This window comes from Drosophila ananassae, chromosome 3L (assembly GCF_017639315.1).
Source record: "Drosophila ananassae strain 14024-0371.13 chromosome 3L, ASM1763931v2, whole genome shotgun sequence".
Classification (NCBI taxonomy): Eukaryota; Metazoa; Arthropoda; class Insecta; order Diptera; family Drosophilidae; genus Drosophila; species Drosophila ananassae.
In genome coordinates this window covers 14,255,468-14,283,271 of record NC_057929.1, presented here as the reverse complement: position 1 = coordinate 14,283,271, position 27,804 = coordinate 14,255,468, and the positions used below count along the sequence as shown (strand labels likewise).

General features: G+C 42.9%; 3 protein-coding genes across 11 annotated transcripts; 2 read left to right on the top strand and 1 right to left on the bottom strand.

Moving 5' to 3' along the window:
* The first annotated feature begins 280 nt into the window (after positions 1-280).
* Positions 281-27,767, top strand: LOC6494262 (putative fatty acyl-CoA reductase CG5065). Of its 8 annotated transcripts, none has more exons than XM_032450856.2 (11): positions 281-333; positions 22,091-23,053; positions 24,221-24,337; positions 24,393-24,497; positions 24,555-24,698; positions 24,763-24,897; positions 24,958-25,078; positions 25,141-25,440; positions 25,497-25,629; positions 25,696-25,953; positions 26,014-27,767. In XM_032450856.2, exons 2-11 carry the CDS (start codon positions 22,631-22,633, stop codon positions 26,159-26,161), a joined length of 1,884 nt encoding a protein of 627 aa, XP_032306747.1. In that variant the 5' UTR covers positions 281-333; positions 22,091-22,630; the 3' UTR covers positions 26,162-27,767. The 8 variants fall into 8 exon arrangements, with proteins under 8 accessions (XP_032306747.1, XP_014762696.1, XP_014762698.1 ...); XM_014907210.3 differs by lacking the exon at positions 281-333 and adding an exon at positions 12,095-12,234; XM_014907212.3 differs by lacking the exon at positions 281-333 and adding an exon at positions 12,249-12,783.
* LOC6496299 (putative fatty acyl-CoA reductase CG8303) lies at positions 351-9,913 on the bottom strand. 2 transcript variants are annotated; one of them, XM_032450859.2, is made up of 6 exons: positions 9,412-9,913; positions 3,064-3,423; positions 1,768-2,272; positions 1,260-1,701; positions 940-1,197; positions 351-882 (listed from the first exon to the last, which is right to left on the bottom strand). In XM_032450859.2, exons 2-6 carry the CDS (start codon positions 3,355-3,357, stop codon positions 750-752), a joined length of 1,632 nt encoding a protein of 543 aa, XP_032306750.1. In that variant the 5' UTR covers positions 3,358-3,423; positions 9,412-9,913; the 3' UTR covers positions 351-749. The 2 variants fall into 2 exon arrangements, with proteins under 2 accessions (XP_032306750.1, XP_001960646.3); XM_001960610.4 differs by lacking the exon at positions 9,412-9,913 and adding an exon at positions 9,202-9,387.
* Positions 3,901-5,553, top strand: LOC6494261. The gene has a single exon (XM_001960609.3). The coding sequence runs from the start codon at positions 4,164-4,166 to the stop codon at positions 5,448-5,450; it is 1,287 nt and encodes a 428-aa protein (XP_001960645.2). The 5' UTR covers positions 3,901-4,163; the 3' UTR covers positions 5,451-5,553.
* Positions 27,768-27,804: the final 37 nt, after the last annotated feature.

Here is a 27,804-nt window from a genome sequence, read left to right as displayed (position 1 = left end):
AATTTAATTAATAGAAAAACCATTAGCGATTCAAAGAATAATTACTTTGGCAGGATTTTTAAATATTTAATATTTAACTTTAAATTAAAGTATGACAGGTAACACGTGATTTTATTCGTGTTTAAAATTCTCTTTGTAGTTATGTAGATGAATAGACATAGACACTTATGGATGAATCTAAAGTCAAAACCTCGCATATAAAATGCAATTCACAAGTCGCGACTAAAATGAATTTGCAAAGTACTGTTTTAGAATAATTTTGATTGGCTTTGTGATCACAACGTATACCACAGTGAGCCTTGTCGGAAGTATAGAACTAAGGTATTCCCCCAGGTATGAACACACTCGAATTACTAATATTAAACTCATTTTTATTTGCTTTATAGTTACATAGTTAAACATTTAGTTTTGTATTCTTTGACTATTTTACTAAAAACCGGATGATTATAACAATCTACAATCGTTTATTATGTTTACGATTACCGTTAGTTAATGTGACTAAGTTTTGGGCTACTTTTGCATTGCTGTGTGAATAGATTCGTGTTTTGATCGTTTTCATTATTATGATACACTTTTCTGACTTGTACTTGGCTTGTGTGTAAGAGGACTTAAAAGTAAAATACATGATACCCTACTAAGAACAAACTACGGATGGAATCGAACAACCTTGTGTGGGATAGGGGTCGGAATTTTGAGCGGAAGTATTGCACAATCCATTGGTTTCCGTTGCAGAAAGAACAGAAAACGATCTACAACCAGACCAGGAAGCCCCAGATCAGAACCGTCAGCGTAAGTCCTATCTGCAGTCCCAGGAAGGGAGTCAGGGCGAAGAACAGGACGGCGAAGATGACAGCATAGCCGGCATAGTACAGGAAATTAAATCTAAAAGAAAAATGAATTAGAGACTGTAAGGAAAATATCCTTAAGGGGTCTACTTACACCTTCCAGTAGTTACGATGCCATTCGGTGGTCACCGCCGACTCCTTGAAGTAGAACCGCCGGATGCCGATTAGACAGCGATCTATGAACTCCGACCAATCGCACTGACTAGCATCGAAGTTGTATCGCTTCCGATCACTGTCGTGCATTATGGACGAGATTCTCAGCGCATTCTTGAGGGAATAGCGGAAGTCCTTGTCCAGGAAATAGTCAAAGGCCTTGGTGCCCTTTTGGAAGACGCGCATGTACTCGTAGGCCCTGTGAGATTTGGGATAAGGGATTAGCCAAGTTGGGAAAACATCACTCTAAAAGCTACTCACGTATGCTGAGGCATTCCGATGCCAAAGAGCTTCTCTGGAATTATAAACACCATTGCCGGGAGCAAGTGGAACAGATAGAAGAATAGATTGTACCGCCAGCCGTTGCGCAACTTGGTAGCTGGTTTCCACACGAAACTATTGGGCGGATGGCGCTCCACGCTGTCGTTAATGATGGTGCAGAACTCGGAGAGGGTCAGCGGGTTGACCTCCCCGGAGGTGCAGTGAATAATCTCCGGCTGTTCCAGCTGGCGGGTGCCCACGTACCAGCCCATGACCAGCGACGAGTTGATCACATAGTCGCATGGAATAATATCAATCACAGCATTTGCGCTTCCGCACATGGTTCGGAAAATACCCTTCACGAATCCGGCCAGAAAGCCGAGATGTCCGGAGTTGGCGTTGCCCACCCAACCCTTCATTGGATGCTCCAGAGTGCCGTAAACTGGAAAAGTAATTGGAAAAGTTAGTTATGTCTTCAGAAGCTTCAGGTTTTGGTTCCAAAACTTACCAATTGATGGCCTGACTATGGCTGCCGGCAATCCGGACATCTCGGCCATCAGAAGGTTCTCCGAGAGGTTCTTGGTAAACGTATACGTGTTGGGATGGTCCCGGATATATCCCTTGCACTTTTGATCGGTGAAGTCCTCCCAGGCCGAATCGTCCTCGGCCATCTTCATCATGTCGTAGGGATCGAACTGCGACTTGTACACCTCCTCGGAGATGAGGCCGCGGTTGTTGCTGTTGCAGAACGCCGTGGAGCAGTAGATGTAGGCGGCCAGGTGCTTCACCAGCTTGGCCAGCTCGATGGTGCGCATGGTTCCCGTGAGATTTGTGCGGATGGCGGTGCGCAGCGGGGAGCTGAACTTGATGGTGGCGGCACTGTGGTAGATCACGTTCACATTGTCGATCAGCTCCTGGAGCAGCTCGGGTCCGAAGCCAAAGTTTGGCTCACTCAGTTCCCCCACCACGGGCACAACCTTCGCCAGTGTCTTCTCCGAGTACTTTTCGAAAATCTATATTTGGGCGAAATATCAAAAATAAATTTTAAAGCCATCTCTTTGCGATAGAAATCTAAATCTTCAGTTAAATACACATTTCCATGATTTAATTGTTTAAATTTGAATATAAATGAGTGGGTCAGAGCAATTTGTCTGATGTCCGGAGGCCAATACATACGCCTACATAATGCCATCCAAATTATGATTGTTAGTCTTGAGTACTTTCGTCTGGCATTTTTCGTTTTTGGGAAAGACTCGTATGTAAGCAATTTCTAAGGCAAACAGCATTTGCTGTTAGCGGCTTTTGTTACGCCATTAAAAATGTATTTAAAAATATAATTAACAATATGCGGAGAGTCCGGTAAGATAATAAAGTAAAAAGAGCAAACATAATGAGGGGGCCTGAATGGAAAGGGTCGAATGTGCTGCTACTCTGTACTCTGTATTGGTTTTAAATATTTATAAATTCTAGATGGTGGCCTAAGTTGCATTAATTTCATTCTCCAAAAATCCAAAAATTTTAATTAAATTTAAAAATTGAAAAGTGCAAAGAAAGTAGAGGAAATCCCCAAACAATCATGCCCAGAAACCACAGCGGAAGAGGTCGCTGGGGTTACGACTTTGACAAATTAACGCTCCATAAAGCGGCTCGTAATTTCCTCTAATGCTACGCCGTGTAGACGGCGCCTCTGGGGCAGATTCGTGTCAGGGGGCGTGGCCCGGCAACACTCCTCCCGGCTTCAGCTAGGTGAGCTTACAAACAATCCAAAAAAAAAGAAAGAATAGTATAATGCAACAAATCTTACCGGCTTCTGGAGGAGACGTCGAATTCGTTCGCTGGCATCGAACTTACGCTTGCCCCGGACCAGGACATAGATGGTACCAATATTGGGATGTGTGTCCAGAAGGGCTTCGATCAGAACCGTACCCAGGAAGCCAGTGCCGCCGGTCACGAAAATGTTTTTGTGGGCAAAGAACTCCGGTATGGTGAGGGCTGTGCTCAACTGTTGCCTGGTGTTCCGTGGCTTGCCGTTGGCAACGATGCTGTTGTTGTTTTCCGGGGGAGAGGTGGTGCCGCCATGTTCCGTGATGACAGCCATGGTGTAGGGCTCGAGATTCGTCGGCGGCGCCAATTTGCTGCTGAGCGTTGCAATCGGTTGGGCAAGCTGAAAGAGAGATGAGAAGGAAACGAGCCGTGACATCGGTTGGTTCAAGTTCATTAGCCCATTAGACTTGGTCCAACTGGACCAACTAGAGCGGTGTGATAAATGCAATAGATCTGGCCAAGCGATCGAGGGCAGAGCTGGTCGAAAACCGCTTCGCTCCTCAGTGTGTCAAGTTGATCTTGCCGGAAGATACGACGGAAGTGCAAGACTGCAGACTCTTCTGTCTGTCCTAATCATCATATAAATCTTTTTATCAAAATTAGATGGAAGTGGAGTGCATGATTTTAGAGAGTAAGGTGACGACCTGAATTAGATAACTCCTAAAGTCTAGACTCTAAACAGAGGCTATTCCGACTTTCCCTGAGACTTTTCTTTTGGCTTCAAAGATGAATGATTCGATTTTATGGAAAAACAAGTAGGCTTTGTGGTCTTTAGAGGGCTGGGGTCTGTATATAGTTACCATTGACTTTTGTTTCTTATCGAAAAGACAGCAATTTGGCATCTATTCAAACATAATACTCCCAGTTTGCGAAGCAGTCAGTCACAAAATTTTGGTTACTTTTTCGGGATCCCAAATTTTTAAAACCTCAAATTCAAGTCTCAAATTTCTATACAAAATTTCATTTTCGACTATAGAGTAGATGAAGAAAGACGCATACTCACACCAAAATTAATCGTGCTGCAGGAAAAAGTTATTGAAAGTTTGAAAAGTGAACCAAGTAGACGTTATTTGAGCAAATATGAATACGACATTCAATGTGGCCCGATCGCTGAATCACTGCTGGTGGCTTTGTGGCCAAAGGACAAGTCATTTGGTAATGCGTTCCACCAGGGCCTTCAGCTACCGGGCTGTACCCTTTCTCAGCGAGCAACGGCGCCAGTATGGCGATCGCATGACCATCGACGATGCCACCCAGGCCCACATAAATCGTTACGGAAAAGAGCTAAGCCGCAACCAGGCGCCGGAGGATCCTTGGAGCGAGGATAACGAGTACACGGACAACTTTAAAGAGAATCTAGACGAAATGGGCTACGAGGCCCATTGCAACGATCGCCTCTACATCGCTAAGAACAAGAAGAGGGAGGCCCAACGAGTCTACGAAGAGGAGCGGGCGAGCCGACGGGAGGAGGCTCAGAAGCGGTTCCACGATCACTTCGTCAACCAGGAGCCGGAGCTACGCAGGCGCAGCATCCACCAGGATCCCGCCGAGCACCAGAAACGCCAGCTGGAGATTATAGAGAACAACCGCCGTAAGTGGATGAGCCGGGCGGAGGCCCAGCGGGAAATCAACACCTCGGGCATCACCTACCGCATGGATCCCAGAAAGCTGGAGGAGATGGAGCAGGAGAGTATGGAAGCGACACGAGGCCGTGTCGAGACACCGGTTCAGCCACCGGCGAGCAGTCCCGCCTGGCTGAAAAAAAAGGAGGAGGATCAGAGAAGGATGGAAGAGGATCAGTATTGGCATAAGTGGGAGAGCTGCCCCTGTTCCCGGGAGCCGGAGACCGACGAACAGGTGAAGCCGCATCTTCGCCGCAAGAAGGTGGCGGTACACCCGCCCGCCTACCCTCGCGACAACCTACGCCGCGGATTCCATTCGCTGCCCGCCTTTCGGCTCAAGCCCCGAACCATTCTTATGCTACGGAAACGCCGGCCCTCATCTCTGGAGAAACAGTTCCACAAGTTCGCGCGCAAATACCGCGACGCATGGCTACCGGAATTCCCTGAGCTACAGGCCCAGAACCCAATGCCAATGCCCCATGCCCCAATGGTGCCCAAAAAGAAGAAAGAGGACGAGGAGAAGAAGCCCAAGCGCAAGGGCGAGCGACGCACAGTCCAGCCACCAGTCTTCCGAATGACTGTCAAGACTCGCCAGCCAGCGGCCCGTCCTGCAGCACCTGTGTGCAGCTACTCAGGAAGGATGCGCCGGGAGGCCAGCACCATGGGGCCAAGTGAATATTCAGGAAGACTCCGTCACTCGGTCAGTGAGGCTGGCGGCAATTTCGTCCGCAGCCAAGCTCATTAACCGAGAGCGGACATAGACGGCAAAAAATTTTTGTTTTCAAAACTTAATCAGAATACAGATGACTGGGCTCCGCAAGGGGCGTTAGTATTATCGTATCTGTCAATGTATCTTTTTTCTTTTTGGGGGATTCACTTTGTGGCAACTAGGAAGTTCAGCAGAAACTGCTTCCTATTCATATTCTATCATTTATCGATCAACTAATCAATGACAGTTAAGGGGAAGTTGGTGCAGAGCTATGGAAAATACAATCCATAGATAAACAACCTATTCCGTCACTTTAATTACCTTGCTAATTAGAGTGGCTAAGCTTTTGGTAATTAAATGGCCTCCCAACAAAAACTTTCGTCTTGCCACACTTTCAATGAAACCCATGGCCGTTGCCCAACACTGTTAACTGTACTTTCCCGTCCGGCCAACAGCCATTCACAAGACCGCCTTTTGTTCGCCGCCATCCGCAAGACCCTCAATAGCTCGACTAATTAATGGCAAATGACGCGTATATCCGAAAAAAAAGAAATCGAAAAACGTAGTATAAAAATAAAAAAAATAAAATGAGAAAATTGAAGAAATCAAACCAAGGTATAACCGATGTTGTGGTATGTACACAGTTAGATCTCACACGGCGCGTTGCCCAAGCCCTGAGTACAAGTGAAAAAGATAATTAACCAAATGCGTAACAATTTGTCGGAGGAGAGATTAATTTTGAACATTTTTTTGTGTTTGTGATTCGTTCGGCGCTTCCAAATTTGTGTCAAGGCCGCCCGGACAGAGATCTCAAGTGGAGTTGTCCGATTTTTCAGGCAGAGATCTATTGGTCCCTCTCCCTACCAAATATCATGGGTGTTTGGAGTTTGGTCGAAACAGACAGACAAAAAAAAAAATAACAGATAGAAAAACAAAACAGCCCAATCAAAATGCACGGTCACGGTCAGAGTCAGATCGCTTTTGATCTCTAGAGATCTTTGGGTTGCGTATTGTCTTCGTATGCAGATGAATCGAACAGATCGAACACATCTGACAGTCCTCTCGACAAGTTCAGAGATGTTAATGTTATAGTTGCGCGGCATTTTGTTTGTTTCGGAGGCTAACACCCAGGCGCTAATTGATTCGCTTGTAATTGACCAACTGACAGATCGGACAACCCAAGAAACCTTCGTTGGCTTTTCCGAATACCCACTACCCACCTAATCGCTGACTCAACACATTTTCGAGTCAGCAGGTCTCAAGTCAAGGTGTTTCGCTTTCATACTTCAAGTCATAAATACGGCTGCCATGTGGCCCAAAACCGAAATCCAGAATTATGCAAATAAGCATGAGAAGTGGCTTGAAAGATTCTCGGGATCTGAGACGGAATGCCGCCGAATCGGCCAACATTGAACCAATCGATCGGAGCTAACTGGTTTCGGTTGCTCTTGGCCTGGCCCCTATTCAAATGATTTGCATTTCATTTCCTCAATCTTGGACTCTCGCAGACCCATCGCCATTTTAGCCTGGCCCAGCAACATTTTTGTCATATTTCCATGTCGTATTTGTAATACATTTGTCGAGCTTCGTAACGTTCTTCGATGGACTTGGCTGGCCAACTGGCCAACTGGTTTCGGCCTCGAAGATTAGGGATTGACACTTTGATTTATGGATAGCTTGGATGGAGGGCTGGCAGATCGTTGAACTTGACTGTTTTTTGTGTTGTGTTCTTAATTGGGACAGAGACCTTGTAAGATTTAAAATCAATTTAAGGTGATGTATGGTGGACTGAGAGGATCTTTCTATCGACTAAAGTCAAGGAAGTTATATAATATTTTTATGCAGCTGCTTGAATATGCAAAAGCAGAAAGCTATATTTCTGTTCATGTCTGTTCAAAATGGAAATTCAATATCCGCATCATTATGATAAACACTTTTAGAATATCTTCGCAAAATGTGGGACATCTAAGAAGGCAATCAATGGTTTTTTGTTTGCCTTTTTGAATGATTTCAATTATGAAAATATATTTGCCGAGTGGAATGCAATGAGACGTATAGAAGAGGCTCTAGCTCATCTCCCAGCGAAGCACATGGAATATAATATAGCAGGTATATACAGGTATTTACAGATGTAGCTGGGCTGTTGTATATATGCCCTAAGATTTGCATAATTTTGCTACGTCTGCGTTTTGCTTTGTTCGTAATTTTGTTTAGACAAATGACAGAGCCCAGAGACCCCCAGTTCCGCCTGGGTATCTGCCTGAGTATTTTCGTACATCTATGTATGCGTCGGAGTATCTGTGTGGAGCAGAAACTGTTTGCCGCATATTAAATATTTGGAAATTTCTTTTGCAGCCTCTAAATGCCAGATATCGAATTTAAGCCTTAGGCGAACTTTGTGGCAAAAAAACAGAAATGAAAGAAGTGGATGGCCTAATGAAGAAATGACGAAAAATTAACAAAGGCAAGCTGAGTGACTTCACGTGGCGGTTAGGGTATCCTCCATGTGTGACGAATTTTTGGGTTTTGTTTATGACTAAAGATCCATTTTGGTCACTTTCTATTTTACGATGAACAGATCTCTCTCCTCCCGGTCCATTGATTTCTCTTCATGTGTTATGATTTTATTTCATTTCATTCAATGCGATCGCGATCCCATTTGATTTGTCAGTTTTTTTTTTTGCTTTATTTTATTTCCGCCTTGGCAACCAAATGTGTAACAATAATTTTGTTTTGTTTATGCTAGGCATGAACATCTTAAAGCTAACGATTCAATACGCCATAAAAACAACAGACAAAAAACCGAACAATTCGCACTTGGGCTGGGCATTATCATTAAATATTTGCTGTGGACCTTAACATTGAAATCCCCAGTAAGTAAAAGGAGAAAAAAATGAAGCTGATTGTACAAATTTCTGCTACAGAGTTTTTAAAACCAAAATTCTGTCCAATGGCAATCAAAAGACTCAAGACACGAACTTGAGAAGAGCTCTAGCCGTGCATCGCATTTTGCTTTTAATTTTTGGCCAATTGAATGTTTTTTTTTCATTTCTGTTATGATACACAAAAAAAAGAGTATTTATATATTATTTTTTGGGCCATTTGGCAAACCGGTTGGCGGCATAGACTTCGAAGTAAGCCAAAGAACAAAATAAAAGTGTAATAAATTATGGCCAAAATTGGCCACGCGTCAGCACTTGAGAATTTTTAAGATATTGCCAGTAAGAGGTAACAAGGCTTATGAAATTCGCAAAAAACCCAGAGTCAAAGCAAAAACAGATAAATATGTAATAGTTTGTTTTGCTGCCCATGAAATTTCCAGCAAGCGGTGGAAAAACCACATGGAAAACTACTCACTCAGATCGGTGTCGCGAAAAACTAAACCAACTCAAAAACGCGCACACAATCACAGAATTCCCGCAAAGAGAGCGACGGCGTGAGCGGAAAACTTGAAAAGCTGTAAAAACAAACATTTAAGTGAAAATCGAAGAGCTAAGACAACAGCTTTTCCCAGGCATTTTCCGCAAAATATCAATAGACAATATGAAAACAATGAGTTTTATGTGCACTTCTCTAACCAAACAAAATTCTTTCGTCACTTCCGCTTCAATTGTTTGGCAATTGATTTAAAAATCTCGAATGCTGCAATCACTTGTGCTGGGATTATTATTTGATTTTCTTCTTTTGATTTTTCTTGCAACACTGCCCCGAAGAGTTTCACTTGGCACTTGATTTGATAGTTTGGAGCACGATGTTATATAGGTGTTAAGATAAAGTGCAAACTAACCAAAAATATCGATCGGTCGAGAACTAGAGAGATCGGGGATAGTGGTGGGTGGGAGGCAGGTGGCAGGTGGCACTGGTCACTGAGAAGAAGGAGTCGTGTTGTGTTTTTTTTTTAGCCAACTTGCTGCCAATGCCGACGCACGCTCGCTGAAGACTGAGCGCTCAGGAAATAATGCTGTACGATCGGAGCTAATGCTGAAAAATCACTCACTCAGTCAGTCAGTCAGTCTCTGAGCTCAGCTCTCGAAGACTTCAAGGCACGTAATGAAAATCGGAACAGAAAATAATCAAGAGCCAGGCCAGCTCGAGAAACAAAACCCGCAAACTCAGCAGCCGAGCGAAAAAATATCACAGAAAAAAAATATACGAGTATATAAAAAATAAGTGAATATCGCACGAGAGAGCTTTGAGTGGCCAGCCAAGCAGCGACAGCGGCTGTGTTTTTGGTAACTGAGAAAGCTGGCTCTCCATTTGGCCAGCTCCCCATCCCTCCCCCCAACCTAACGACTTCTATCGCTGGATCTATTACCGAGTGCGTGGTATATCTTTTGAGTGGATCTGGTAATGCCTTCCGACTCAAAGCCGAGCCTCAAAGTCAGGCCTCTGATTTGGGAACTTAAAGTAAATGCGTTGTTAAGTTGTAATGCCTGCTAACCTTTAAATTCTAGTTTTCTAAATTATTATATTTAAAAATAATTACAAAATCGTTCTAAAATCTAGAATCTAGAATCTAGAGTTTAGAGGATTTCTTGTTCTCATTTCCGAGGTTGTTCTGCTTTGGTTCTTTTTGTTTTGTTCCACATAATATAGTTTGTTGAGACCTGCATTTAATTACGGTCAAGTACGCAGAGCTTATATATATTTTGCTGATTCTGTGCATTGGAGTGTATAGTCAATGAGGCCATAATATGAGAAAGGGAAAACTCCCATTTATGCCAAGTGTTGGGCGTCACCAATCACGCCTTGATTGTCTAATTATGCAAAACGCTTTGTCAGTAACTTGAGTGATAGCCGACCTATTGATATCCCCCATGCAATAATGCAAATCGCGCAATGGAATATTTCAAAATACTCAACTTAAAGGTGATCCCCCACCCGATAAACTCTCTTTGCACGGAGACAAGCTCTGTGCTGAGCTCTTTTCCCTCGGGCGGGTTCAATTGCAGTTGACCTAGATGTGGCTAAAAACAAACAAAATAAAATGGAAAACACTGAGACCAAATTGGTAGGCCTAGGCAGCCTAAAGCCTAAAGCCGAAAGCCGAAACCGCCTCGGCGGTATAGGAATCTCAAGTGTGTACCGAACTGAGCGGTAATTACAGGTGTGTGCTTGAGTCTGTGTGGGGTGGGTATGACTGTCTTCTTAACCGAAAAAAGAAATGTCAAAATTGGCAATAATTTCTGTGACACGCAAAGGAAAGTGGCCAGGGAGTTGTAGGGAAACTGTGACCACAAAACACACACTTTGGAAATTAGCATCTCAGGAAGAGAAGTCTTTTCGGAGAAACAGCTTCTACAATTAATTTAATGTCTTTATAGTTGAGGCTTTCAATAGGAATGTAATTGCTGTAATTAAGTGTTAAATTAAAATACAAAAAACCCCCATTATATTAAGTTTAAAAATACATTATATTAAATCGGATAAACATTTGTAGTTTTTTTAATGGCTACTTTAAAACGTGTATGGATAACGGTACTCATGTTACCCATTTCCAACACTGCTATCTGAATCAAAACCGCAAACAAATCGATCCAGCCCATTAGCAATTCAATTTCCAATCATCTTTAGCTTAAGTACCTGGTAACGTGTCTTCAAGTGAGTTCCCTACGAAAGAAATAACAACACTGGCTACAGGAAAACCACAAAAAGGCTCTTGTTAGTTAATCGTATTTCCACTTAGTCAGCGCTACTTGGCTGCTAGTCTTTGGACTCTTGAGCCGCCAACTGGCTGGGAATTTTCAACGCTCGCTAATGATTTTTTGTGCTCCGTCATCTTGGCTGAGATGCAGTGGAGCAGGTTGAACGGAGGAAGTGGAATCTTGAGGAGCTATCACACATCAGGGCTTGGCCAAAGCACCTTTTGGGCCACGAACGACGTCACCCAGTGCGCATGAGTAATGAGTTTGGCTTTTGTTTGTTTGTCGATGTTTCATTTGTTTGTTATCGCGATTGGGGGAAGTTTGCTTTAAACTGGAATTGGTTTAACCTGTTAAAAATTTATTTTATAAAATAAATATTAATCTTATAATATAATTACCCTATTCCACAAGTTCTTTATGTCTTAAACGAACAATTATTTCCCGTTTAAGAGCATCAAGTAAGTCCACTTCAGTCTACCCATATCATTTATCTTCATGGGCTTACAATGGCCAACTAAAAATTGATTAATATGCAAAGTGTTAAGCAGTCGGCTCTCCGCCCCCCCTTGGCTTATGAATTTGACATTTTAAGGCCCCCCACACCGCCTATATGACAATGCATTTTTGGTTTGTTTTTTCGTCTTTCTGTTTGGATTTTCATATTATGTTTTGGGGGGGTGGGGAGCACTGCAATCGGCCGGCGAACGACCTTGCTAGAGTTATTGTCCAAATATTTGGTTCGCCCAAGGTTGCAGATTTATTTTAGGTTTTTCTTTTTTCAATTTTTACTGTGAGGATTGGAATGGATGTGATTATGTTGGCGAATAAATAAAACTTGATTTTGACATAAATGCGCCTTAAGAGTAGCGCACGTTTAAATTTGAATTTCCCGCCAAGTGGCAGCCTCAATCGCCGAATGGCCCGGCAACTCTGGCGACTTTTTAAAAAGCAAGCGGCGACTTTTTGATTAATAGTGGTGGCTGCTCTTGTTTTTTTTTTTGATTGTTGGTAATTGCAGTGCAAAAATCTCAGTTTTGTTTTGTGTGCGACTTCTCTCGAGTTCCGAAACGCAGGCGCGAAAGGAAGAGAAGCCGGAAGCCGAGAGGTGGAGGTGCAGGAAAGGAAGAAGAACTAGACCAAAGTGGATTTCATTCAATAGCAAAAAACGGAAGGTGGTGGGTAAAATCATAGCAATCAGCCCCCAGAATACGCCAGTCCGTGAGTGTCAACTCACCACCGAAAAAAAAAAAAAACAGAATAACGATTCGGGGGAAAGGTGAGAGCGCTGCGGCTGCAGGAGAGAGAGCCGCTGAGAGTGCGCGAGGGTGGAGGGTGGTCTGGTCGGTCGGTCGGCCTGAGTTAATGGTGAGAATTGCAGGCGGCCCGGTTCGCCACAAGCTTCTTCTTCTTCGCACCTCAGTCACAATTCGCATTTCGAGCAGTACTGCTCTCTTCTCAGCGCCGATAACAACGGTCAATTTCCGGAAAAGCCTTCCATCACACACAGAATTTAAAAAAAGAAAAACCCCCCGCAGGAAATAACAACCGAACGCGTCGCGAAATGTCTTCTAAAGTGAGTGTGTGAGTGTGCAGAAAAGGATAAAAATTCAAAATCAGAGTCAAGAAAACCCAAAACCCCCAAAATAATCCCGTATAGCTTCCGAACTCAAGCCGCAGCATCCCAGCCACATACTGTTCTAACCTCACTTTCTTCATTGGAGCCGGTACGTACACGCCCTAGAAAAATATATGGAGGGCCTCCCTATCCGCCCCTTTGGCATCCAACCTATTCCCACATTTATTTCCGAAATATTTTTAGAACATTTTTTCGCCTAGTTTGAACATATTTTTTCTATGTTGTTTTATTTTATCTTTTTTTTTTCATGCAGCTCGCCATTTATTTTTAGCCCCCTTCCTGCAGCAGCCCCTGTTTATGTATAGTCCCTGCCCCTGCCACCGCCATCGCGGCACATTATTCGGCTCCCTACTAAAAATGTATGTCGCTGGGTTTATTATCTCATCCGGAGAATGTCGCTGCTGCTTTTTGGCGTCGACGGTTGTAAAAAATTTACCAGAAAATCTGACATTTCCGTTTCGTGTTTCCGCTAAGAGAAGACGAGCTTTAAGGGAAGCCAAGTCGAGCGAGAGACAGGAGAAAGCCATCCGCCAGGCCGGAGAGAAAGTCAGTGTTGCTGAGCCGAAAAAAAAGCGCAGCCTAAAATTATGCTTAATATTTTAATAATTTCCCCTTAGTATTCCCCCAGAGTAGATATAGAACTGGTAGATTAATGAATTTAACAGATAAATACTGCAGTGATGGACACCCTGCGATAAAGGGTTATCTTATCTGAATAGAGCTGCTGAGTCAGCTGGTTGGGAATTATATAAGCAGTCATAGCTATAGCAACCACCCGGAAAAGCCGGCAGATACCCAGGAAAAATAGTAGTAGCAGAAAATGGTAGCGAAAGCGCACTACTCTTTCTCTTTTCGCACTCTCGCTGGGACTTTCTCTTCAAATTCACCAGGAGGAGCAGCAGTTCTCTCCCCGATTTGCGAGAGCAGGCGCGTGAAATAATCTTGGGTAGCTTAGGAGGAAAAAATGAAACAGCATTTTCCAATTGATTTTCAAGGCGGTAGACGCGAGCTCTTTCCTACCACACGAGAACACGAGAAAAAAAATAGAAGTTTCCCCCAAAATAGCTTAAAAGAAAAATTATGAATAATTCGGTCTCGTTAATTGCTTCCTGTGAGCTGTGAAAATGTTTCCGAAAATGCGTGAAAAGTGCAGCAGGAGTAGTTCCTCGAATAAGCGCTGATTGCATAAAATGATGTGTGAGTAGTATTAGACCGCCCGACCGAGCGACCGACCGCCTGCCTGCCTGCCCGGGAAGCTTAAGGAAAATTCACATGGGTGGGTGGTGGTGGTTACGCCCGAAAGTATGCTCCAAACTGAATGGAGCTGCTGACAGCCTTGCTATTAGCTCGGCTCATAAATAATTTCGATTTAATCGGCCGATTTTTCTTCGTCTTTCCCTGTGTGTGACCCCCTCAGTGACTCAGTGTGTGTGTGGTGCTGCACTCGTGGGCAAGGCGATAACATTTCAAGTGCATTATGTCATTTTCCCCGTTTTGTTGTCTACCTTCCCTGTCCACCCCTGCCGCCAGTGCCTGCGAGACCATGTGTGTGAGTGTTTGCCATTTGACAGCCGAGCTAAAAAAAAAGAAAATGAAAATAGAGGACGAGGACGAGGACGTCCTGTCAACAGGGCGCCATCTAATGCCGTAACTTTGTGTAATTAAAAATATAAGAATGTACAAGGATGCGGGAGGTGTTCGAGGGTGTGCGTATGTGTGTTAGCTACTTATGTGTGAAGCTGGAATGACAATGTTGAAAAAAGATAATGAACGTGAATGATAAGATAGTGTATAATTTTATCCTGACTTTTGGACTCTTTAATATTAATAAACATATACTTAATCATACATGTGATAAAAATCTTTGAGTGTAAAAACAACGTGCTTAATAAATCGATAAAAATACGAAAGTATTTTCCTCTTTCTCCTTAATCCCCAATATTGCCTGCCATTCAGGAAAGAACTTTTATTTTATGCTGTGCCATTTCCGGTTAGATTGGGATTTATTTCTCAGCCCGAAAGTAGGCAAATGGGTCTCTCAGCTTCCGCCACTCCCGCGCTCTCGACCATTTTCCTTCTTCTCCTCCTAGCCACTGAATAAATTCTATGGCCTGGCAAGAAACTTTTTTTTTGTTTTTTTTGCACTGTGAGAGGAGGGTGATGGGGTTGGTGGCAGGTACAGTGTACAACAATGGCACACAGTCGCCACGCTTGGCTAACTCTTCGATCTGCCCAGCCATCCAGCCAGCCAGCCTATTTTGGGAGGCAGCTTCGGACATAGAATGTGAGAAGTGGCTTATGCAAAATCAATTAAAAACTCAAATATTGACCAGAGACATTATCAGGATTAGGGGGCACGTGGCAGTTGTATCAATGAAACACACCCACTACCCTAGTAACTACTAAATAGATAGATAGTACACTGAGAACAATGTAACTAGCTTACCAGTCTAGAAATTATAATATATTTTTTATTTAATTTAAATATCTTGTGAATTATTTGTCAGTGTATTCAATTAGCTCTTCCAGTTAGACGCTTTAATTAATCACCCCCCTCCTTCGTGTGCCATTAACCGCAAGTGTGACTTGACTTCCAATTAGAGACAGAATTTTGAGGCTTTTGTTTTAGAGACTACCTGGTGGCAAGTGCAAGATTATGCATTCACACGCACGCGAGGAAATCAAAAAGAGATACCTGATACTGTTGAAGCTTGCCCTCATGTGTGTTTGTGTGTGTGTGTGTGTGTACTTTGACCTCTTTCACCGCTGCTGCCACAGTCACAGTCACAGCCGGCGTCTCTGTCAACGTCATCGTGAGTGGTCAATGTCAGTGCCTGGCCACATATCGAATTTCTTTCTCTCTTGGCTTTTTCCATCTTCTTCTCCACCATTACCATTTCCATCGCCATCTCCATCTCCATCTCCATTCCGTCGTTTTCCACGACTTGTTTTTCCACGCACCGTTCTTTTGCGGCTTTTTCAATTAAAGCTTGTTGCATGCTGCCTCAGTCGACGCAGCAGCTGGCGTCGCTGCCTCTCTCTCTGCAGGTGGATCTCAAATCAGAGCTCGGCTTGGTTTACGTGTCCACCGCTCTCCACACTGCTTTCTTTTGTGCGCCTTTCTTGGCAGCGCAGCTTTGCTACAGTGGGTCTATTTAGTTTTATGATTCTTCAAAATAAATTTTAATAAGTATTTAATATTAAATTTTTAAGAAACTAAAATAGTCTTCTTTAATTATATTTTTGATTTTAATTAATTAGGCTTTTGTATCAAAATCTGTATCTGAGTAACTAAGCCACTGTGCTTTGGCAGCGGCGGCGGCGGTGGCGGCTGCATAAATCTTTCACTTCTTGGGCAGCCACGTTTAGTTCAGTTCCAGCCGGCCGATGAAACGCACGCGTCGAAAGAAAGCCCCCCGATAACAGATAACAGCTAAGAGCCATTAAAAGCCAGTAAGCCAGAAAGCAGCAAGAAAGCGGGCATAGAACCAAATGTGAACTCTCTCCGCGTTAACACTCTCTCTCCCGCTCGAGCCGCTCTCGACCGCTCTGTTTAAGCCGCCGCCGCCGCCGCCGCCGCAGCCGCAGCCGTTTAAGCCAAGTCGTTCGCATTCGATTTCTTTGCGCATGCGCAACGGGCCACCTCTCCGGTCATTTCGGTCTCCGATAGCAGCTCTCCGTCTCGGTCTCTGCAACGTCGCAAAAGTGAAAATATTTGGAGAAATTTCTTGGCGCAGAAGAAGAATTTCGAAGACCACTGGTGTGTACTGGTAGTTACTTAGTGTGTCAGTCAGTCAGTCAGTCAGACAGTCAGTCAGTCAGCCTGTCAGGAGGTATAGTACTCGTATCTTGCCTTGCCTGTAGTGTCAACGGCAAATCAATAATCTAAAGCTGCAGAATCGTCTACGAAAATAGAGAATTGTTTATTCCGTTCAGTCGTAACTCAGTTCTCAGTTATCAGAAGTTATTTTCATTAAAACGCAAGTGCCAAAGTTCCCGAATCAAAGTTACAAGCAAATTGCAAGCCAATGACCTAAATTCAATCCAAATCCAAATCAAAATCAAAATCAAAAGCCAATCAGCAGCATCATCATCTTCGATTAAAGACAACACCATCGGCTATTGGCCATATCTGTATGTTTGCCTGCCAAGTAAGTGCCAGCCAGGCTTGGCCCACAAATATTTGAGCCGTTTCTTTTTCCTCGGGGTTATGCAACGAGATATTTTAGCTAATATTTGACCTCCGGCAGTGGAACTTCCCAAAGAAGGTCTCTTCTTTTGTTGGCCAATTAGTTGGCTTGCAATGCGATTTTTTATAAAATTTCCCAAATTATTTGGTAATTCGATTAATTAGTATTTAGTGCTCGAATTCGATTAAGAAACTGGTGCCAAATCACGTTGAACTTATGGATGTTGGACTGTAGCCAATAACCATACTGTCCAGACTGTCGGCTGCGAGAAAGTTTTAAAAGGCAACAAATATTTTCGAAATTTTTGTTGCTGTATATTTGTAATATTAATCATTGCATATTTACAAATAAAATTTGCACACAGACGAGACAACAACTAGCGACAACGAAAACGAAAATGAAAACGATAACGACAGCGAAAAGACGACGGAGCATAATAAATAAACATGGATCATGGCCACACACACACACTCGCTTCTACAGATATAAAGATACAAAGATACTACATCTCACATTGCAAAAAAAAAGGCCAAAAAACCCTAAAGAGAGAGAGATAGCTATGGATTGTTTATTTAATTTTTACATTTACAAATATCATTACAACGATTTCTGCTTTTTTTGGGGTAAATATCTGTCTCTCGCGGACAATGTGTCATGATTGCAAACCCACATCGACTTGACCCACATTTTTGGGCTGCGACGCATGCGCAACTGCATCGCCAGCAACCGCTGAGCTCAGCCAAAAAGCCAAAAAAAAGATAGATGCCACAGTTAAGAGGGGGTGCGACTTAAAATACACGAAATATTTCTATTGATTACGTGCCTGGCGTACCTGAAACCGCAACACAGACACTCGAAATTTCTTTTTCACTTTCGCAAGTATCGAGGCCCCAGATTCTACATTCTACTTGGGGCTACCACGGGGCTAATGGTCCTACTCGAAATGGGTTGCGGAGCCATTAAGCTCACAGCACATCCCAGCCACTTGGCATTCAGATCGATTGTTTATTGGGCACACACTTTCGCAGGCAGTGTGACGTAAAGCGTTTAGTATTTGGCGCTGGTAAATAGGGAGAGTCTTAAAATGTCGACTTCCTCCAAACTTGAGCTTTTATTTACCTAAAAGTGAATAAATTCTCTGAAATTTGTCAGTGAAGGGGGAACATTTTATTGAGTATAGTTCCCAAGAACCATCGAACGAGGGCACAACCCCTACCCATCCTTACTATAATCTATATCTTATCTAACCCTTAGAGCCACCATAAGTATCATATGAGGGGAAATGAGGTTTATCTTAAGGTCTAGTCGACCATAAATCTTCATCTTATAATTGCAAGCCCAAATTGTTGTTGATTATTAAAATGGTTGAATTTTTAATTGCGGGTGGACTAAAGAAATGGCTTAATTGGGCCCGTAGACTTAGCTTAGAATGATCAGAAAGAAGCATGTGAGCGGCCTAAAAATAAGTGAAATGTATATTATAATTGTGAATTATTTAATATCTTGTAGGGGGAGAGAGAGAGAGAGCGGGAATGGAGGCTTAACTCGACGACTCTGAGCTGAGCTTTTAAATTGGATAGCTAATCTGGTGACTACCGCTACTGGAGGAGCAGCAGCAGCAGCAGCCAGCCCCCATTATACACAGTTAAATTTAACTTTTATGCTGTAAACTGCGAAATCGCTTTTGTTTGTTAATCAAGGCACACCAATTATGGGAGGCAGTGGGTGGTGAAGGGGGGGCAGATCCGAGATCCATTCTATCCCAACCCTCTACAGATTTATTCAATTACACACAAAGCATAGATAGATTACGATAACTGTAAGAGCAGACATAGTCAAAAGCGGACAAGGGGACAGTCAGCGGACAACGGACAACGACGATCCAGAGCAACATTTCCAGAGTCGCCACACTCAAAGGTTCAATAGAATAGAGGGCACAGACCCATTATGCACACACACAACACACACACACACACCTACACCACAGCATCCGGGGTAGCTCGGGGTCTACGGGTTTACATAATGAGAGCAGGCCTCCCATCTACCATCTCCCATTGTTGGAAAGTGAAAATGCATATTTGAACTTTCGTTTGCGTTTATTATCGTTAAATTGAATTCGATCCGAGGCTAATCGGGTTGGAATGAGACCACCCTCAACCAAATGAACTTCAAAATTGGCAAAGCCCCATTACCCAAAAACCCCGAGAAAGCCCCGCTTCGATCCGTATCTTATCGATGTACTAATAGAGATGGCGCATGCGGAAGCATTCGATGCGGCTATGACGAAGCCCTGGGTGCTAAAGACTCGTAATCCGAAAGCAACAAGCTCCAAAATGAGGAAACAGCAGGGCTCAGATATACTATATACATATATATATATATGGTGGATATATGGGTGAGAGCCGGAGAGAGGTGACAGAGGAGGAGACAGTGTAGAAAAGCGCAAAGAAAGAAAGAAAGACGTTAAAAGACGGGTCTTCGGACATGGGCTACTAATAAGGAAGCCAATATGACCGAAATTAGTCATACTCTAGTCCGCGATGGAAAAATTAATATAGATGTAGATACAACCTCAATTATAGTCCTTCAAGGGACATCCTGATTACTTTCTAATTGATTACCGCATTAATTACTCTATAAGATAGTAACTTCTGTCAGTTGTAGGGTATTTGATGGATTGGTAGTTCCAGAGGGTAGTAACTTGGCCAGCTTGTCGATGACGATGACGAAGAATTTAATAATCATAATGACGATGACGATGATGATGAGGATGGGCATGACGATGATGATGATGATAATGCGGCACGATTATAGGAAATGGGTCAGACAATACACGGCCAGCAAGACTGGTGTGTAACTACCTTGTCAAGGCAGGTTGAATGTTGAATGTTTACCGTTTAACAGCACACACGCAGATACCCGCACTGATACAAAGATACACAGATACATAGATACTCAGATATACAGATACATTTCGGTCTTCATGTTTGGTTAACACGCTCCAAAGGTGGAGGAGGTGGCTGGCGGGCTGGCGGGCGGGCGGCCGGGTGGTCTGTTGGAGGGCGCTTATAGAGAGGCGTGGCTCGGCCCGCGAATTTTCGTTGCAGTTGGTAAGACACATAAGGAAGGAAGGCCAAATAAAGCAGCTGAAAAAAAGAGGAGAAAGAGGAGAGGAGTGAAGAGAACCGGGAGTGAGAAAAAGTTGATTTTCAAGAAATTTCACTTAAGAATGAAGAAGAACCAGTCAACGAAGTTGGCCAGGTCTCTGGTTCGAGGCTCTCTTGGCTTGTTGGCTTCATTGATAAATTTACAGTTACGTGATGAAGCCGCTCTGATTGCCGCCGTCTCGAAAGATGTTTAAACTTTAATTATAGAGCTCCAACTCCAACTAGTTCAGCGGATATAGCCCACAGATTTGATAACATCTCTTGGCCCAAAGCTCAAACCCCAAAAAAAAAAAAACAAACAACAAATGTGCCAATTTCTTAACACATTTCTTGGACACATAGCTAAAGAAAGATGGCCGAAAAAAAGACAAAGTCAGTTTTTTGCCAAGTCAGTAAAAGAAACCTTCAAATGCAAATTACCAAAACGAAATAGCGCCAGATTTTTGGTACAAACTGAAAAATTGAAAACGAAAGTTTGACCAAAAACGAAAAAAGGGAAAAATATTGCGGAATTTAGATATTTAAAGCAAAGAAGAAGAAAAAAAAATCGACAAAAACCAACCGAAAAAATTCAAAAATAAAAAGTGAAAGTCATGGGCAGAGCGGTATGAACCTCCAAAAATGTTATTTAGCTTGTTGGGCTTTAAGAGCCAACGCCATCATCATAAGCAGTAGTAGTAGTGGTAGTAGTATGTTAGTAGTGATGTCTGTCATTTTTGGGCTTGACGTCACACCCCCTCCCTTATAAGTATATCCCCAATCGACGGATCGAATCAATCTAGCCAGATATATACACACATTCCCCATACGATTTCCTGGTTACGATCAATATTTGGTCAACAATCAATTTGAATTTCAATTAGCAAGGCGCTCAGCCAGTGAATTACATGAGAAATGGTGGATGGTCTGATGCAAGGGTTCGAAGGTCAAACCCTTCTCCTAGAAGATACCTATTCACAAATATTGTGTATCATGTGGGATGAACTTCGAGGAGGAACAAATAGTTTCCCTTTCCCTTCGTTAGTTTCCCTTTTAGTAGTTCTATTGTTGTGTTTCACTTGTAAGCAAGTGTTTTGTTGACAAAATCATTTAGTTTTTGTTTTGTGTTTTTTTTTTTTAACAACCCTAGAGAGTCAGGAACTGCGTCGATAGAACCTTTTGTTTGGACTGCCTAAATGCGCCACTCAACTGCCACCTTCTCTTTCCTTCCTTCCGGCAAGGGGTTAATGATTCCAGTCACTATAACTAGTACTAGCCAGTACTATATAGTCTAGACTCTATACTCTACAGATCGAGATATTAATTATCCCTTTTGCAATGGATTCTAAAACGTCATAGGCTGTGTCGCTACTAGATCTTGACGCCACGAGAGGAAACGTGAGGTGTGACACACTTAAGTGCCACTTGATCAGGCGGGTCGCCGTAGCAGCCGTAGCATTAGTCGCAGTCTCTCGGCTCGAGTGAAGCCGATGTAAAAATCGTTTAATATAGAATGAAGTGTTCCCGGCGGTAACGTGGCCATTCGGCAACTGTCACTGCTATCGACAGTATCGTCTCCCCGGGCTCTGTTCAGCCCAAGTCGTTGAATTCTCAGCGGTTCTTCTCGCCTTGTAAGCACTAAGCCGATTTAGGCACTAAGCCGATTCTGCATATTTAGTTCTATTGTGCGTTAAAGTCATTTATTTTTATGTGAGTTGAGTATCTAGTGTCTAGAGTATCTGTATCCTTCGACGTCATTTGCATGGCCAGTTGCCAGTGATGGCCCAAAGACGTCATAGCTCAAATGGCTGATAATTTTAGCCAGGTCCAAAGGATAAATGACGTTTGGATGGATGGCTAGACTTTGATTTGGGTTTCGATGGAATAATATCCGAACTGACATAATTTCCCTGTCCTCGGTTCTCCCTAATTGAGTGTCAGTTGATGTGGAGATGCACAACGAGGACAATGGATAGGGGTGGACATAATTTCAAATCAATAATTGTCTAAAGCAGGCTTCATTTATAAACTAACCTATTTTATACTTTTTTCTTTGCAGTTCAGCTGTTGTCGTAAATCTGTCTAGTTCACAACATCCCCCACCCAATCCACAGGACATCGTTTCTCCTGCCGTTCTACTGACTTTTCTGTTCAAGACTAACCCAAAGCCACCTCCAGGACAAGTGACTAATGGAAACATGGAAAAGCGCTCACCGGCGGCAGAAGGATATTCAGCAAGCTTTTCAACGGACTTGATTGCATAAATCATTGCCCCGCTCGCACCAAATCATAGAAATAGTCAAAGGTCTATGTGACAAACAGACAACAAGAAACTCAAAGGCTTCCAATTAAAAGATAAACGGGAAAATCGAAAAATCGGAAAAGCAACTTCCAAACCAAAAGTATATCTAGGAATTTAAGGAAACTTCTTGGGGGAAAAAAAGAAGAGTAGAAGGGAAGTGTCCCCTGGAAGAGAGTAGAGAAAACTCGAGCGCACACTGTAAATGACAAAAAACTGCTTCCTAATTTAACTTAAGCGAAGGATACTCGAAGGATAATAGGCAGCAAGCAGCACACACACAACCACAAACAAGCGAACATGTCAAACGCGGTAGCCAACAACAAAGCGGAAACGGAAGCAGCCACAAACAGCAGCCTCAAACAGCAGTCATCCCCAAACAGCCAGCCCGCAAACAGCAGTCACGATGCAGTCACCAAGCTCCTCAACGGCAGTCTGGCCAGAACCAACGGCTTGACCCACGCCGCCTCATCTGCCGTCTCAGCCGCCGCCTCCGGTGCCGTTTCATCCTCATCGACGGCAGCAGCGGCGGCAGCGGCCGCAGCATCGAACCTCCTGTCCGCGGTGGCGCCCACCACCGCTCTGCCCTTGCCGCCCAGCAGCAATGGCCTCCAGATGCCCTACGAACGCTATCGGGCGGACGACACCAGTTACGTTCCCATTGGTCAGTTTTACGCGGGACGCAGTGTCTTCATAACGGGAGGAACTGGCTTTATGGGAAAGGTGAGTTTTAGTCAACTAGTTTTTCCTTTAAGCCAGACTATTTTAAAGAGCTGATAATCAATTTTGGGCAATAACTTGGATGGCCTTAATTTTCAACAATTGTTGCATACTTTTGCGGGCCACGCGACCAGTTTCCTGCATTCACGTCACGCATACGCCGCGTGTTTATTGGCTTTGAATTGAACTATTGAACCCGCTGGCCTGGTTGGGCTCGATTGAGAACTCCAAGTGTTCTCGCACATAAAATATGCACAAATATTTGTGTGTGTCTGTGTGTGTAAAAACAAAGCGTCAGACAATAAACAAAAACGTCAGGCAATAAAGTGGCGGGTGGGTGGTTGGTTGACTGGAGTGGAGTGAAGTGTTTGCCCCGCAGCCAGACTGAATTTTAGATGCACTTCGTGCTGGCTGCTTATGGCCGATATGCGTGTGTGCTTGACTCGGTTTGGCTTGGCCAAGTTGTAGTTTTTTGTTTTTTATTCGAAACGCTTGAGCTGAACTTAGCCAGCTAAGCAGTCAGACGTTGTTGACTCATCGTCGCCTGCCATGCGAATGCCCCATAATGCTGCAACTGTATCTGGAATTGGGGCTTCCTACTTCAGGGTTCACCTAACTGCCGTTCAAGGAGCAAAAGGGGACAAATCCTTTCCCTTTGGTTCTATGCACAACTTGTATTTAAACCTGAGCCACCTCTTTTTTCTCTCCGTGCATATTGCATGTCGGTTGCCTCAGACTGCGTCATTATGACATGAAATCGCAACGGCGCCGCCCAGACTCTGAGCTCACAGTGCTGTGTGTTGTGTTCATCGATTTTGTGCTCCTGGCACGCCCACCACCTTGCACCCACTTGCCACACCAACCACCCACTCAGCCACCCACTCGGAACAATCCATGGAAGTCACCTACCCTTTTTTGTGTTTTTTTTTTGTTTGTCTGCCGTGAGCTGTTTTCGCTTAATTCCGATACAATTCTCACATCGTTTCTGGGGCGTGTCCCAGCCCAGGGGGAAGTAGTTTCCCCAAAAGAGTCCAGCCAAGCCGAGCCGCAGACATTATCGAAGTGGGTCAAGTGTGTCCTGGTGAGGGCGTAGCATTAATCGTTTACTGTTTACAGCCTTTGTGCAATGAATAGATGACTAATTACATTTCCACTTGATCGCCTTTTCAGGTCCTGGTGGAGAAGTTGTTGCGCTCATGTCCGGACATAAGGAATATATATCTTCTGATACGACCGAAACGCGGTCAAGAAGTTTCTGCACGTCTCACCGAACTGTTAAATGCACCAGTAAGTAACTTACAATATATTAATTAAGATTTGAAATAATTATATTATTTTATAGCTTTTCGAATCACTGCGTCGCGAGAAACCCAAGGAGCTCAGCAAAGTCATACCTATTTCGGGCGATATTACATCTGAGGAATTGGGCATTTCAGAAAAGGATCAGGTAGGTCTACATCGTATATTTTTTAATATAAATAAAAAATAATTTGTATATTTTTAGAATCTACTGTGTCGCAATGTGTCCGTGGTCTTTCATTCGGCTGCTACTGTGAAATTCGATGAGAAGCTCAAACTGTCTGTCACAATAAATATGTTGGGCACGAAACGTCTTGTCGAGCTCTGCCATCGTATGCTGTCACTGGACGTGAGTCTAAATAATAATTTATATTATAAATAAATAAATAATAAAATTATAATTTGTATTTTAGGCACTAATCCATGTCTCCACTGCCTATTGCAATTGCGATAGAACCGATGTGTCTGAGGTTATCTATGCGCCGCCGTACAATCCCGACGATATCATCTCACTAATCAACTGGCTTCCGGAGGATATACTCGATCAGGTTGGTACTTTAATCTATAATTTAATGATTTATTTTAATATAAAATGTTTAAAATTTAAGCTGACACCGCGTCTGATTGGCAAGCGTCCCAATACGTACACATTTACAAAAGCCTTAGCGGAGCATATGTTACTTAAGGAGGCTGGTAATCTGCCCGTTGCCATTGTAAGGCCATCGATTGGTGAGTTTCCTATCATTTAAAATTAAGAGTTTAAATTTTACTAACAATTTTGTATGCCACAGTGACTGCCAGTCTGAATGAGCCTTTCGCCGGCTGGGTGGACAACTTCAATGGGCCGACTGGCTTGGTCTCGGCGCTGGCCAAGGGCATGTTCCGCACGATGATGTGCGAGAAGAACTATGTGGCCGATATGGTACCTGTCGATATTGTGATTAACCTGATGATTGCCGCCGCCTGGCGCACTGCTACCCGCAAGTCCAACAACCTTCTCATCTACAATTGTTGCACCGGCCAGCGCAATCCCATCGTCTGGTCGGAGTTCGTCAAACACGCCATGTCCAGTGTGCGCAAGCATCCCCTGGGTATGATTCCTCGGAAATAGCCTCGTTATATATAATTATCATATTATTTTTTGTAGAGGGCTGCCTGTGGTATCCGACTGGTGACCTGCGAATGAACCGCCCCATGAACACGCTGAATTGTATAGTCAAACACTTCCTACCGGCCTACATTCTGGACGGAGTGGCTCGAATCATGGGCAAGAAGCCCTTGTGAGTATTCCACATCGCTTCCCCAAGAGCTCTTGTTTTGTTGACTTTTTTCTTCTGTTTTTGTAGCGTTGTCAGCGTACAAAATAAAATTGCCAAAGCTGTGGAATGCTTAGAGTACTTTGCCACACGCCAATGGCGCTTCAAAGACGACAATGTCCACGCCCTGCTGAATACGCTAAGTCCCAAGGATCGGGAGATCTTCGTTTTCGATGTCCGTCACATCAACTGGGATAAGTATGTGGAGCGCTATGTGCTCGGATTCAGGGAGTTTCTGTTCAAGCAGCGACCCGAGTCCTTGCCTGCCAGCAGAAAGCGTATGCTAAGGTAGGGGATCTACATTCCTACTTTGGAAATATATTTTAATTCTTGTCGTTATCCTTTTAGGCTCTACTATCTGCATCAGCTGACCAAACTGGTGGCGGTGCTGCTCACGTGGCGCTTCCTGATGTCGCGCTCCAAGCGCCTGAACGACTTGTGGAGCGCCTTTCTGGACAACGCGCTGAAATTGGCGCGCTTGATACCCTTTTTGTAATTAATTAGAAGAAGATGGCCGAGGACCGATGAGGATTCTGAAGTTTGGAGACAGCAACAGCGGATGACATATGTATATGTATGTGTTGGGATCTGGTAGGATCTGCGATGTTCTTCTTCTTTGCCTTTTCTAAATGCTTCAAAATGGCGTAAATCTTAGAGGTTTTTAGCAAATAATTATATTCATATTTTTTATATATGTTACAAATGAGTAAACACCAGAACCCGCAAACATCCAAACATGAAAAAAACAAAATGAAAAAAATGAGGAAAAGATAAAAAAAATGAGATACCAAGTTAGACAACAGGAACATCAGCAACATAAAAGATTAAATATTTAATAACTGAACGGGGTAATTAAATGGCATTGGTATGCACAACACCACCCACATTTATTTAGGTGTTATGATAGATCAGGTGTGCGAGCCAGGTGTCGGTGTCGGTTGTTGTCTCCGCTTGTTTCTCTCCTTCTGCGAGATTGTAATATTTTGTGAAATACTGTAGACGGGAGAAAGGAGAAACCCAAAGTAGGAGCGAATTCCACCTTTTTGCATAACGAGATGAGGGAATCGAGTGAATTTATGGTCGGGATTCATCGATAATGAAGCAATTTGCATGAATTAGTACATCCAAAACTATATAAAAGACACAAAAAACAAAATAAAACAAAAAGCAAAATGAGAAAAGCGATTTACAACAATGATTAGTGAAGAGAATAAATTAAATAAAAAATGAGATGGCTTGTTATTGCTTTAAAATTTACATAAACGTAACGTAAACTATGCTAATTAATTAATATTAATTATAAATATTATTACGTAACGAGCGAACATTGCATATAAATAATACGACAAAGACAAAAACCAACATTATTTATAATTGAATGTAGTTTTAACATTTTTACATTTAAAATTAAGTTTTCAATTTATATAAATGAAAGCAGAAGGACCGGTTGGAGACAAAATTCAGATATACAAAATTCAATTTATGTATATGTATATGACAAAAGCGAAAAACAAAAGGCAAAAAAACTAAAAACAAAACAGCAAACAAACAAAAAAAAAACAAACTATAATAATAATAAATTTATGAAAACAAAAATTATATTTATATATATGAAAATCTGAAACATAATTTCTTAGCATTTGCAGCCTAAAACCTAAATCTAAGCGTAGCCGAAAAAAAAGAGTTTCCAAAAAAAGATAAACTATGAAAAATGTTTTTTGAGACAAACGCAATTAGAGACATGATTATGAAATTTATATTAAAAGAACACGAGACACAAACACATACCATACACCATACAGAATGAAACCAAGACACATATAGTAAGAACATTCCATCCAGTCAGTAGAAAATCGGGCATCCAATCAACTCTTCCTCCACTTTGGACTTTTGCTTCCCGCCTCGTTTGATCGATATGGGCCAGGTATATTGGCCATTATAATGGTTACCAGACCAGGATAGTTCGTTCTCGGGTTCGTTTTCGTGCAATTATTAAATGTCTTATGTTATGCCTAGAATTTATTATGTTTTATTTTTAAATCGATTTGTAAATTGCAGTACATCAATAAAAATACACTTCCAAAATAATAATATAAAATATACCTACGCGTTCTTTTTATTTTCCTAACAAAACAATTA

Coding starts and splice junctions, on each gene's coding strand:
- LOC6494261 (XM_001960609.3), top strand. CDS start 4,164: ATGAATACGACATTCAATGTGGCCCGATCGCTGAATCACTGCTGGTGG.
- LOC6494262 (XM_032450856.2), top strand. CDS start 22,631: ATGTCAAACGCGGTAGCCAACAACAAAGCGGAAACGGAAGCAGCCACA. Junction 24,699..24,762: donor ATCGTATGCTGTCACTGGAC/GTGAGTCTAAAT, acceptor TTTGTATTTTAG/GCACTAATCCATGTCTCCAC. Junction 25,954..26,013: donor AGCAGAAAGCGTATGCTAAG/GTAGGGGATCTA, acceptor TTATCCTTTTAG/GCTCTACTATCTGCATCAGC.
- LOC6496299 (XM_032450859.2), bottom strand. CDS start 3,357: ATGGCTGTCATCACGGAACATGGCGGCACCACCTCTCCCCCGGAAAAC. Junction 1,702..1,767: donor CATAGTCAGGCCATCAATTG/GTAAGTTTTGGA, acceptor TTACTTTTCCAG/TTTACGGCACTCTGGAGCAT. Junction 883..939: donor CATCGTAACTACTGGAAGGT/GTAAGTAGACCC, acceptor TTTTTCTTTTAG/ATTTAATTTCCTGTACTATG.